Genomic DNA, 12,131 nt, shown 5'->3' on the forward strand with positions numbered 1-12,131 from the left:
AAATTAGCTGTTTATCGTCTCAGAACTGCCTAAGCGTTGCGAATGTTAGTGCCTAGAAGTGGGCATAGCACACAGCAAATGCGATGCAATGCAGGGCCTATGACAAGACTTGCTGTTCGTAGTAATAACTTCAGATAAACATCACAGGTGGTAAAACTGTTGTGATTATCATTACCGAGACAGTTGATAGTTTACATATTTGTGGTGATTACCCCGCAGTATAATTCGTTAGTCCTTATTTTTGGCTTTTAATGTGGTGGTTCTATGTTGAGTCTACGGAAAGACAGCCGCTTTAGGCACGACCTCGATCTCGCTGAAAGGAGGGGCTGCAATTTAATTCCTGGTCCTCCAATCGTGTAACTCTCCCCTCTGTATGGCTCTGACCGCAACCTGGTCACCTTATGTGCCCATAGCAACCTATTACATTGGCATATCTCCATAACACTCAGAATCTCTGACGTCACTGCTGTGGCTACCACTAGCTACCCAGGTTACATTACATTATTACATGGCGTAATGTAATGTAAAGCTACCCAGGTCCGTTGGAGCTGCTCAAAGTTGATTGCTTCCTGACAAAGTGGGTGGAGTTCCCCAGCCCTCCGGAGCTCAGAAAGTACTTGCATTGCTCTTGGCCTGACTAATTTGGCTAACTAATTTGTGTCATTAGGAGGGTGTTGCCTGGCTACAGATCCTGCTCTGGTGTAAAATGGTTGACATTCCGCATTGCTGTGCTAGAGCCATGGGGGGCTAGCCTGATTATCATCGACTTTCAAATCTCTTCAAGACTTGGTCTGACCAAGAGCTTAACAATTAACGTCTCCCAAACGTCTGACCGGCCTCCCTAGGTCTGAGTGGAGTTCCCGACTTTTCTGGAGATCAGAAACGCCATTTACATTGCTGTTGGTCTGACTAGAAGCAACGCCGAAGGTGTGGCGTCACTAGGAGGACGTGGCTAGTGTGGGGTGGCAATGCCATCACAGAGAGGCCAGAGGAGGAGTGCTGTCTTTGAACTTTAAAAATGAGGACATTTAAGATGAAAGAAAACAGCCAACACAATCATATATCTGATTCCAGTTTTTTTTTATTACTGTAGTCATATTTTGTGACAGAATATGGGGGTGGTGACAAAGGGTGAAAGGTCAAACCGCTGTCCAATCAGGGACTCAAGAAATGAAAGGGGGCGGGAAGTGAAGTGATTTGAACCAATGACTGGTCATCTTGACAGTACTACTACTAACAACAAAGGGAAAGATAGACGGCACCATTCTACTACACCACACATGCAAGTTTGTCCAGAGTGAAAACCGGTTAATTGCAATGACGACGGCAATGTACATGTATATTTGCCTGGAATGTTCCAAATACGTTGTAGCTAAATTATTCCCTTTATCCATGTACACATACACGTGGATTCATGTAGATGTTTACAAGTTTTATACAGAATGAGGCGTTCCAATAGAGGTTGAGGAGTTCATATTGTAGTATGTGTTGTCCTGGATATACTACATGTCTTGAATGCTTTAATTTACATGTGTAAACAGATGGAATGCCATGGGTAACACAGTAGCACTACAGTCCTGCACACATGTGCCATGGAGACCAATATGGGCACTCACCCTGCCCCACCCCTCACAAAATTGCACATCGTAAACAATATAACAAAACAGAAAAAAAAAGAAACAAGACATCACAGACATGAATGTACACGCTCACACACACACACACACGCGAAGCTGAACAGGAGACATGAAAAGAGAAAATACTTTATACTCATTAGTTTCATCTTTTTATCTTTTCTTTTCTTTACACAAGATGTTCTGCGATTGGCCTCAGAGGCACAGAAATAAATAAGACCGTCGAACTTTACAGACAACATCAGCTCCTCAAGTATGGGGGAGAGTTTGGGCAGCAAGGGCATGTTAAAAGGGCTAAGAACGTCAAGGGCCGCATTTGTGATGGCACAGTGATGCTTTTGCTGTGCAGCACGCATGTGCACTTTGCCATTTCAACGCTGCACAGCAAAAGCAGCACTGCGCCATCACAAACGCAGCAGATATCTTGCCCCCTTCGCTCACCCCCAAGTGCTGGCCGTTAGCCCGTTAGCTGCTAACGCTAGCTCCGGCTGCTACTCGAAGAGCAGGTCCTCGTCCCTCTCGTCGGTTAGCATGTTGGATGGCTCGGCTACGGGACCTAGCTTTGCTAACCGCGCCGCAATCTCCTTCTCCGTCCGCTCGCGCTGCTGCTTCTTCTTCTCCTGAATCTTCTTCAGCCTGAACAACACAACAAACAACAACATTATTCACAACAACAACAACAACAAACAACAACAACATTATTCACAACAGCAAACACTTCAAAACAACGCAAGAAATCATGAACAACAGCAACCACTTCAAAAAACTGGAACCATTACAAACAACACAAAACATAAATAACTAGAAATGCATTCAAGAGAGTGCAAACCTCCGCCAAGGAAGCTGCTTGATACAACATTTGACTATGTTACACCCAGTTTTTATTTTAAATCTTTCTGCCTTGTTTTTGTAGAGAAACTGAAATGTCAAAATTCACCCTGTCCCCCCCGCCATTCAATTTGCGGTCACTAGGGGCGTTTAGATTCGTAGGCGTTCCCACGCAGTTCGTCCCCCTCGGGGCCGCGAACTCACCACCTCGTCAACGCATCGGTTTGGCAATGGGAGGCAAAGTACAAGACCTCTGAGCTGAAGGGCCAGTCCGATTGCCCAACGCTATTAAGACTTTGGGAGGGAGGTTTACTGACATTCCACGCCATACTCTGCTAGTTGGACGAAGATTTTTTTTTTTTAAGATCCTAGTTCCAGTTCGTGATCCGAATCACCACCAACATTTAATCTCTTGTTCCTTTGGTCATTTTTTCAAACAAAGTTTCATCCAAATCCGTTCATAAGCACTGCTGGATGTGTGGGATGTATAGAGTTCTTCAGCGTTGACGTCAACTTGTATGCGGCGTTTGGACTTCCGGTTCTATGGCGATTTTTTTACATTGCAACACGCCATAGAGATTCAGGTTTGGCAAAAATATAAGTTGCACGCCAACAACGAACATTAGCGTGTCCCCGCATCCCTTTCTCATTAGTGGAACGGATCGTATCATCATGTTGGTGTATTCACATGTTAAATCATGACGATTATAATTCAATATTGCTAACCCCTTTCTGATCATTAAAACTTCCGAACTACATACTTTCCTTTGGTTGCCATGGGTACAACCCTCCGCACGTACATGACGTTAGATACAGGCGCCGCTTCTGTAGTCGCCAAAAGTTTCCGGGTTTAGCATATGGACGCAACATCGTATTTATGTCGAAGTTTGACACAAAATGATCAACCATGTCATACCTACAGCCTATTTTTAACACCCTCGACAGTTTGCGGGGGTTCGCTAAGCGCGTGCTTGCACTCGGAGCTTATTTGAAACTGGCCCCTATTCATTCCCAATGGAGGCCGGAAGCCGATACGAACCAGGAAGTCCTTAAATGCTAACATGAAAGACTACAATCTACTACATGCTTCCGCGTTACTGAAGAACTCTATTACCACTACTGTATATGGCGGATGTATAAGCAGCACTACTGTATGTGTGGGATGTATAAGCACTACTGCATATGGCGGATGTCCACCCACCTGTAAAACTCCTCTCGCTCCCTCTCATCCAGCTCTGTGATGATGTAGGTCAGGGTGCGCTCGATCCTGGGGATGATCACTAGGGGGCGTAGAGGGGGCGTAGGGGAGGCAAAGAGGGGGCGTGGAGGGGGCAAAGAAGGGGCGTAGGGTAGGCAAAGAGAGACAAGTCAGATTGACAGGCATACACTCAATACCAGCAAAACAAAATGGCAGCATACAAACAATAGGATGCAGGAAACTACCCTAAAAGACTCTAACCTCATAGCAAAGAGGGTGGAGTAATAAAGAGGCTTCGAAACCCGCCCACCCAATGCAAAAGTGTGTGCTCAAGTTGGGTCTCCTAAGGGGGCGTTGTCCCCTCCTTCTTCTTCTATTTTTAAGGTGTTTGCACAAGAAATGCGCTACCGCCATCTACAGTGCTAAGGGGACTCCATTTATTCTCAACCTGAGGACTCCGAAGGTCTCCTAACCGAAGGTCTCCTAAAGGGGCGTTCACCCTACAGAAAGTGGATACCAGAAATGAACTGAAATGACTTATCTCTGTCTAGAGTATCACTGCTCATAGAACGATGTTGTACCCTGTCGAAGCTAAAACTAGTGATGACCGTGATGGTTATTATAGCTTAACGACAGTATACGCACAGTGTAGTGAGAGTCGTGATGGTAGGACTCACCATGCTCAATGGCATTGACACGGCGATTAGTGATCTTGATGGCTTCATCCAGAGTCACGAATGATGTCTGATGATCAGGGGAAACATTCATGTCAACATTCATATCAACATAATTAATACATTCATATTAACATACCGGTAATTAATCAACATTATTTGGACGTCAATCACGTATAGATGCTAACTGTGGAGCAGGCTGCTGGGGACCGATTCTCATTTTCATGTAATTGCTTAGAGTGACCTGGTCTAGATTATTCAGAGAAAGTCAAACAGCTATGGGTCCATTTCAACATATTACCTCCCAGCCTGTGCTTTAGCTTGTGTTCTCGTGGTGTGAGACGTTGCGTCATTGACAAGGGAAGTTTTACTCAATGTTCCGCAAAAGCTCTCAGACTCAAAAGGCAATTTTCTAATTTCCAATCCGTTATGTGGGGGATAAGAGAAATGGGGACCAAACGTGATGTGATGGCATAGTCCTCTACATGGAGTGCGTCTTAATATGCGACCTTGCCTCCTCCACTTGCCTCCTCCACTTGCTTCTCGTCATGATGACATCACTGACAACAGCATTATATTTCAATATCTTGCAAAAGCTCAATTGTTAAGTATTTTTCTCATTTGCAATTGGGATGGTGAATGAAAAACAGTCCCTCAAAAGTTGTTGTGGCGAGGCTGACAGCTGGGAAACTTTATCGTTTTCTCCACGGAGGAGGGGCCAGAAGGCGGGACGAGGAGACAAGCACAAGTGGAGGAGGCAAGGTCACATATTGGGATGCACCCAGAGTGTATGTTCTGCTCTGGCCCTCTATGGTGAAATGGTGCCCCCTACCTGTAGGGAGGCCAACTCCACCAGCAGCTCCACCGCCTTGGCATAGTTCCTCTTTAGCCGCGAGAGCTGCTCCCCACCGCGGGCCAAACCAGTCAGCTCATAGCCTTAAAGGACATTACATTACATTACATTACATTACAAACCAGTCAACTCGTAGCCTTAAAGGACATCACATTACATTACATTACATAACATTACAAACCAGTCAACTCGTAGCCAAACAAGGACATTACATTACAAACCAGTCAACTCGTAGCCAAACGAGGACATTACATCACATTACATTACATTACAAACCAGTCAACTCGTAGCCAAACGAGGACATTACATTACATTACAAACCAGTCAACTCGTAGCCAAACGAGGACATTACATTACATTACAAACCAGTCAACTCGTAGCCAAACGAGGACATTACATTACATTACATTATAAACCAGTCAACTCGTAGCCAAACGAGGACATTACATTACCGGTACATTACATTATAAACCAGTCAACTCGTAGCCTAACAAGTACACACGCAAAACCATCAGTGACAGTCTGTTAGACTCACAACAGGGTCTTAGAATAAAATACAGAGGAAACATTAGTCGGTTACACACTACTCGAGTGATTTACATAGAGCGACCTATTTATATAGAGTGGTTTATTTATTTGTAACTGAATACTGGAGACTTCAAGAATCCTGCAATAGGCAAGGAGTCTAACTATTCACTACAGGCTGTTATTACACCGCATTTCACATTATTACGCAAATGACATTTTTTTCCCTTTTCCCAAATAGTCAATAGAAATGACAGTCGTCATAATTTTCAAGTAATCAGCCATTAGAGTACAATTCAAAAGTTTTTGAATGAACCTTCCAATGATAACGGTATTTTTTTAAATAATAAAAAACTTAAAATGCCCAAAATGCTCTGTTCCAAATTATTACGCAAAACAGTTTTGTAGTGTTGTAATACAAATTTCTTTCTTTTTTTCCCATTTACATCAAAACAGTTGGCATTTGGTACCTTCTAAATTACATTTCGATGTTCAAAACTTGGTCATAAGCTGTAACTGGAATGCTGCGTTTAACATTGAAGTCAATGGCAGGGCATTGCATGGAAATTATGGAAGCCCAGATATCCTTAATGCTTTGCTCTCAGCTGTTTTTGTTTGTTTGGTCTGGTGACCCACACTTCACTCTTCAATATACCTGTAGATTTCCATGCCACGTGTAGGTGCTTTGGAGGTGATGACATTCAAACTCACCAGACATAGCATCCCATTCATTTTCAATGGCGTTTTATGTCTGGTGCGTTAGAATGTCATCACCTCCAAAGCACCTAAACGTGGCATGGAAATCTACGGGTATATTGAAGAGTGAAGTGTGGGTCACCAGACCAAACAAACAAAAACAGCTGAGAGCAAAGCATCAAGGATATCTGGGCTTCCATAACTCCCATGCAATGCCCTGCCATTGACTTCAATGTTAATCACAGCATTCCAGTTACTAAGACAAAGAGCTTATCACCAAGTATTGAACATTGAAATGTAATTTAGAAGGTACCAAATTCCAACTGTTTTGATGTAAAAGGGAAAAAAGAAAGAAATTTGGATTACAACACTACAAAACTATTTTGCGTAATAATGTGGAACAGAGCATTTAAAGTTTTTTATTATTTTAAAAAATACCGTTATCATTGGAAGGTTCATTCAAAAACTTTTAAATTGTACTCTAATGGCTGATGACTTGAAAATTATGACGACTGTCATTTGTATTGATTATTTGGGGAAACAGCGAAAAATGTCATTTGCATAATAAAGTGGAATGCGGTGTATACCGATTACACCCGTGTGCTCCAACTCTAACTATCAAGAGGGGAAGTCCAGTACATGGTTCATTGTTCAACCCAGTGCCAGTGAGCAGATCTTATCTTAACCCAATTTAGCCTGATGCTGCGTATACGCTGTTTGACCTTTGGCGTCTGGTGTCTGGCGCGACATATACACTGTGATGAGGTTCTTGAGATTTGAGCTTATTTTAAAATAAAAAATGTGTGTATGCTAGAGCCAAATAAAAACAATGTAATACAAGATGAGGGTCCTAGCTTTTAAATGCGACCTACTTCATGTTTTTATGTGCTTCAGAGGCTGAGATATTTAGGTTTTAATAGGCAGAGGGCATCTTTTCCCAAAACGGGTTTAGGCATCCAGCGGGCGTTTTTTGCAGGTGGCTTAGGTTAAATGCAAAATGTACATCGACACTGGGTGATTTGATATAGTATTAGAAAAAGAAGAAAACAGCACTTACTGTCTCCCCCTTCTTGATAATGCTCAAACACTGGCAGGGTCACACCTATGGAGAAGAGACACACCATACATACATTAAAGTACAGGAAAACAAATACACCATACATTGGCACGTTTGCATATAAGGGGAGGGTCATGTCATTTTATTCATGGCATAAATGTAGACATAACATAGTGGACATACAATATAAATGATCTTCCGCACCATATATCAGGTGTCATGCTGGATTGACGCACACCAGAGGTTTCGAGGTGCAGGTAGCGGGTGCAAGATCATTTGTAGAAGATGATACCGCACATGGACAAGAGTGTGCGGTATCTTCTTCTACAAAATTGGTCATGCTAGATTGAGCCATTTGTTAAGTTGGTCACGTTTAAACAACTGAGTGATTTCCAAACCTGCAACATTGTCCTTCTTAGCTCGGACCTTCACCTGGGCCTTGTTGACATTCTGGATGACCGTAGTGCTGTGAAGACAGGTGAGAGAATGAGGGACCAGGCCTTACAACACACACCTGTCAATACCACAGGGGTGTAAGGCCGGCTTCACACCAAGGCGGTGAAGCATCGCGGGACGGAAGCAATTTTTACATTTAACATATCCGTCCTTCCACACTAACCGGCGGCAGTCGGGCGTCAGGAGCCCGCTCTGCGCTGCATTTGGACAATAGATCGAGTGGATTTTGGGCCGTAGTGGTCAGCGGTGTTCCATTCCAATGAATGGCAAAGTAACACGCTAGCTTTGGCTATGGGGGGGTTTTGAACAGGATTGGCCGCGCACACTGACGCCGTCGGTGTGAAAGGCAGAGTAAAACACACCGGCCGAAACTAAGCAGAAAGACCTCATTCGTCTCGCTTCTGTTCCACGACGCCTTGGTGTGAACAGAGATTCTTTAAGTATATAGAGATATGCCAATGTAATAGGTTGCTATGGGCACCTAACGTGACCAGGTTCCGGTCTGCCTAAAGGGGCGTGTCATAATACTCCTAGCATTGAATAGAACAGTCCTTAGGTCTGCCTAGGTCTGCCTAAAGGGGGATTTCCCCCCCTCCCCTTTGCAATAATAGAACCCGGAAACAATGGGCCAATGGAACCTCTCTCTCTCTACTCTCTCTGGTGTGAATTCGGCCTAATGCAAGATGGTGGGTCAGTAGGTGAAGTTAAACTGGATGTAAATAAGGTGACAGAAGAGCCTGGAATCCTTATTTTCTGAATAGGGCGATGGCTGGAGGACAGGGGTGGGCAATTATTTTGGCCCAAGGGCTGCATTGGGTTTAGGATACTGACCAAAGGGCCAGATGTCGCAGGCAATATTATGTTAAGAAATGATGTACACTAGCATAGTTACGCCATTGTCAGTTATGCCGTTCCTGCAAATTGCATCTAGATGCAGACTTTAGTAATCTTACGTTTCCAAGACCCCTGTTTTAGGTAGACAAAAAGAGTGAGTGACCATAAGAATCTGTATTTTGTCCTTGTAAAGGCTCTGAGGGCCACATGAAATGGCTGAGAGGGCAGCATGTGGCCCCCGGGCCTGAGTTTGCCCACCTCTGCTGTAGGCTATTAATCAGCAGGTTTACCACCTCCTGTTTAACTTATCCCGGTGTATCACTTAAAAAAATCCGGAGCCTGAATGTTTTCCCCTGCTCTAACGACGACAACAAGATACTGCATAGCGACATAACGTAGGCCTATTTTGACACATTATTCAAACATTTAATAGCCTGTGTATGACCATTATTCAAGCCTGATAGTAGAAGACAACCCTGAACCTGTAACGCTTTCTGAGATAAGAATAACCTAATGGCTAATTATTATCAATGTTTTTTTTTTGTGTGCAAACTCTGTCAAGCCTGAAATCAGGCATGGAGCCTGAATACTATCAGCCCTGTAACCATGTTGTTGGAATCCCCTGCTGATGTGCATGCTGCTCTGATGCTCACCTGAAGTCTCCAGCAGCGAATTTGGCCTCCGCTAGAGAGAAGGCCGCCTCCCTCATCACCTCGCCCATCAGGGTCTTGGTCTGAACACAAACACATCAAGTCAGACTCACTAGATAAAGACATCAAGTCAGACTCACTAGATAAAGACATCAAGTCAGACTCACTAGATAAACACATTGCAGTCAGACTCACTAGATAAAGACATCAAGTCAGACATACTAGATACAGACATTGCAGTCAGACTCACTAGATAAAGACATTGCAGTCAGACTAACCCACATATCTTTCATTTGAGAGAGGAAGTTGCTGTGCTGTGCCATTATAGTGTTTGTTTGTATCATTGGCTATGTTTACATGAGACATTTAATTCGTAATTAACTCACTTTAATTCTAAATAAAGCTTAATTCCGCTTTCAAAATGTCACGTAAACACTTCACAATTCAGAATTAAATGAAAGATCAAAGTAAACTCGACGGAACTACTTAATTCTGAATTAAAAACATCATGTTGACGTAGCCATTGCTATATTGATTCCAACATTAAGCTTTATCTGTAAGTGTACTTCTGAGCTTTCTTCCTTTGATGGTTTGGTTGATCGTACCAATAAAAACACATTTTGTTGTGTGCATCAAACAGTACGTTGCAGTTCCCACCAGTGTATAAATAGATTTACTGCAGTGACAGTCACAGTGTCTTTTCAGTGCTTTAAAACAATAAAGTGCATAAATTGACATGGAGAGAGTGTAAATAGAGTCGTCATCTGCATCTCACCTCGATGATTTTCCTGAGGATCTGCCTGAAGCGCATGGAGAGGGCGTCTGCCTTCTTCTTCAGCAGGTTCCTGCCCGTCTGGGCTCCCTTCAGCCGCGCCTTCATGATGGTCTGAGCCCTGAAAACCACAACACAGACCATATAATGCAAACAACCACAACACACCAACACAGACGACATGAGGCCAAGAGGCAACTCACACCAACAGACACCCTATCGGGCACGGCCTGGAGACGATATAAAGGGTAAATGGACAGCATTGATATATCCTTTGAGCGCTCAAAGCACATTACATGCCTCAGTCACATTCACCCATTCACACACACTCACATCACACACCGGTGGCAGTGGCTGCCACCAGGAGCAACTTGGGGTCAAGTATCTTGCTCAAGGACATGGATGGGGAATGGATCAGGCAGATCGGGGCTCAAGCCGTTTAAGATAAATCCACTAAAAACAAAAACGTAAAATTGTATCCATACAATAGTGGTTTTAGCTGTGGTTGCACCACCCAGACGTGCTCCTACTAAAACATGATTGAACCTAGCAGGTTTAAAAGTTAACAGTTCTTGTTGGTTAATTTAGCGGGATGCATCACTTAACCAGAACTGGAATAGCCCTCTGCAGTCTGGATACTGTAGACCTGTGTGACTGAGCTTTACACAAGTGCCATATCAATGCCATCATTCTCTAATCTCTCATACAGATAATTTTACACAAAACGCTTTTCGGTGTTGTGACAAGTGTTCCACACCATCATGGGTTTTAGGCAAGGCCAGGTCGAGATGCAGTCTGAGGTGACACGTCATTCTTCCATTCAGAATGTGTTACATGATTATTTAGTGTTGATTTTGACTACATTGTTGAGCATCTCATTGTTTTATTCTATAGCACTCGTCTGCTTTCAGCATACTTCACAGGTAGCTGGGCCTGAGGCAGCGTGATAATTCACATGACCGTGAGGCATGTTCCGTTTTCTTCAAGAATAGATTACAAGCCCAGTCTACTAGTGCTGATTGTTACAACGTCTTCCTTTGACACATGACAGTCGTTTTTCAAAGCAGCGTTTAATATTTACACCGGACGTACATAACAATCGAAGGTGTTGAATCTGGGCTTTGCATGGATACCTTCAAATTGACACTTTGGCTGGAATGACTAGCTAGCTAGCACATTTATTACTTCACTGACTTCACTATCAAATTATTAGCACACATTAACACGCCCGTCTGTGCAAAAGCACACAAAATGGACTATCGTGTGGTTGATATACATGTTTACATCGCTTAAACAGCATACAATTAATAACATAACCTTGCATATCCAGCTAGCATGCTAATGTTAACTATAGCACTTACATTCTGGAAGGGAAAACGTCAATACGCTCTTTCGCCGACATCTTGGTTTCTTCGGGTTAGCTCTTGGATGCAGATATTAATATGTGTTGAAAATGTTATATCCTGTTATTCCGAGACACTAAATCGTCGCAGAGAAAGGTGTTCAGACGTTATTACTGAGTCGTGATCCTCTACTCACAGGCAGTAGGACAAACAGCATCAGCTGATTACTAGTCATGTGACACACGCACAGCAACACACACACACACACACACACACACACACACACACACACACACACACACACACACACACACACACACACACACACACACACACACACACCTTTGACAAAGACCCCACTGACAGCTGAGTGTGAATCCTATGAAGAACAAACCCTAATCAAGCCACTATTAATAAAATAGTAAAACTTCAAGAGATAACATTATTCTATTACTCGCTCAAAGTACAAGTAAATGTAATGTAAATGTTAAATATTTTTTAATTTCAAATTTTTGATTTATGTAACATGTCAAGATTTTAATTAGCAGATACAATGATAGTTTAATAATGGCAGATATATTTTTCAACTGTCTGTTCTTGAGATTGCATCA

At 43.1% G+C, this 12,131-nt stretch overlaps 1 protein-coding gene across 1 annotated transcript; it reads right to left on the reverse strand.

Annotated features, from left to right (window-relative positions):
- Positions 1-1,067: 1,067 nt before the first annotated feature.
- atp6v1d (ATPase H+ transporting V1 subunit D) lies at positions 1,068-11,754 on the reverse strand. The gene is made up of 9 exons (XM_063222581.1): positions 11,539-11,754; positions 10,181-10,298; positions 9,409-9,488; positions 7,864-7,931; positions 7,466-7,510; positions 5,167-5,270; positions 4,338-4,404; positions 3,664-3,742; positions 1,068-2,270 (listed from the first exon to the last, which is right to left on the reverse strand). The coding sequence occupies exons 1-9, from the start codon at positions 11,577-11,579 to the stop codon at positions 2,126-2,128; spliced, it is 747 nt and encodes a 248-aa protein (XP_063078651.1). The 5' UTR covers positions 11,580-11,754; the 3' UTR covers positions 1,068-2,125.
- Between the last annotated feature and the right edge of the window lie 377 nt (positions 11,755-12,131).

This window comes from Engraulis encrasicolus, chromosome 18, assembly GCF_034702125.1.
Source record: "Engraulis encrasicolus isolate BLACKSEA-1 chromosome 18, IST_EnEncr_1.0, whole genome shotgun sequence".
NCBI classification, from domain to species: Eukaryota; Metazoa; Chordata; class Actinopteri; order Clupeiformes; family Engraulidae; genus Engraulis; species Engraulis encrasicolus.

What these genes read in the sequence shown, in the direction of transcription:
- atp6v1d (XM_063222581.1), bottom strand. Translation starts at nt 11,579, where the DNA reads ATGTCGGCGAAAGAGCGTATTGACGTTTTCCCTTCCAGAAT. An exon ending in GACGTTTTCCCTTCCAGAAT is followed by an intron (nt 10,299 to 11,538) that starts GTAAGTGCTATA and finishes TGTGGTTTTCAG; the next exon opens with GGCTCAGACCATCATGAAGG. An exon ending in TTATCAAGAAGGGGGAGACA is followed by an intron (nt 5,271 to 7,465) that starts GTAAGTGCTGTT and finishes ATGTCCTTTAAG; the next exon opens with GCTATGAGCTGACTGGTTTG.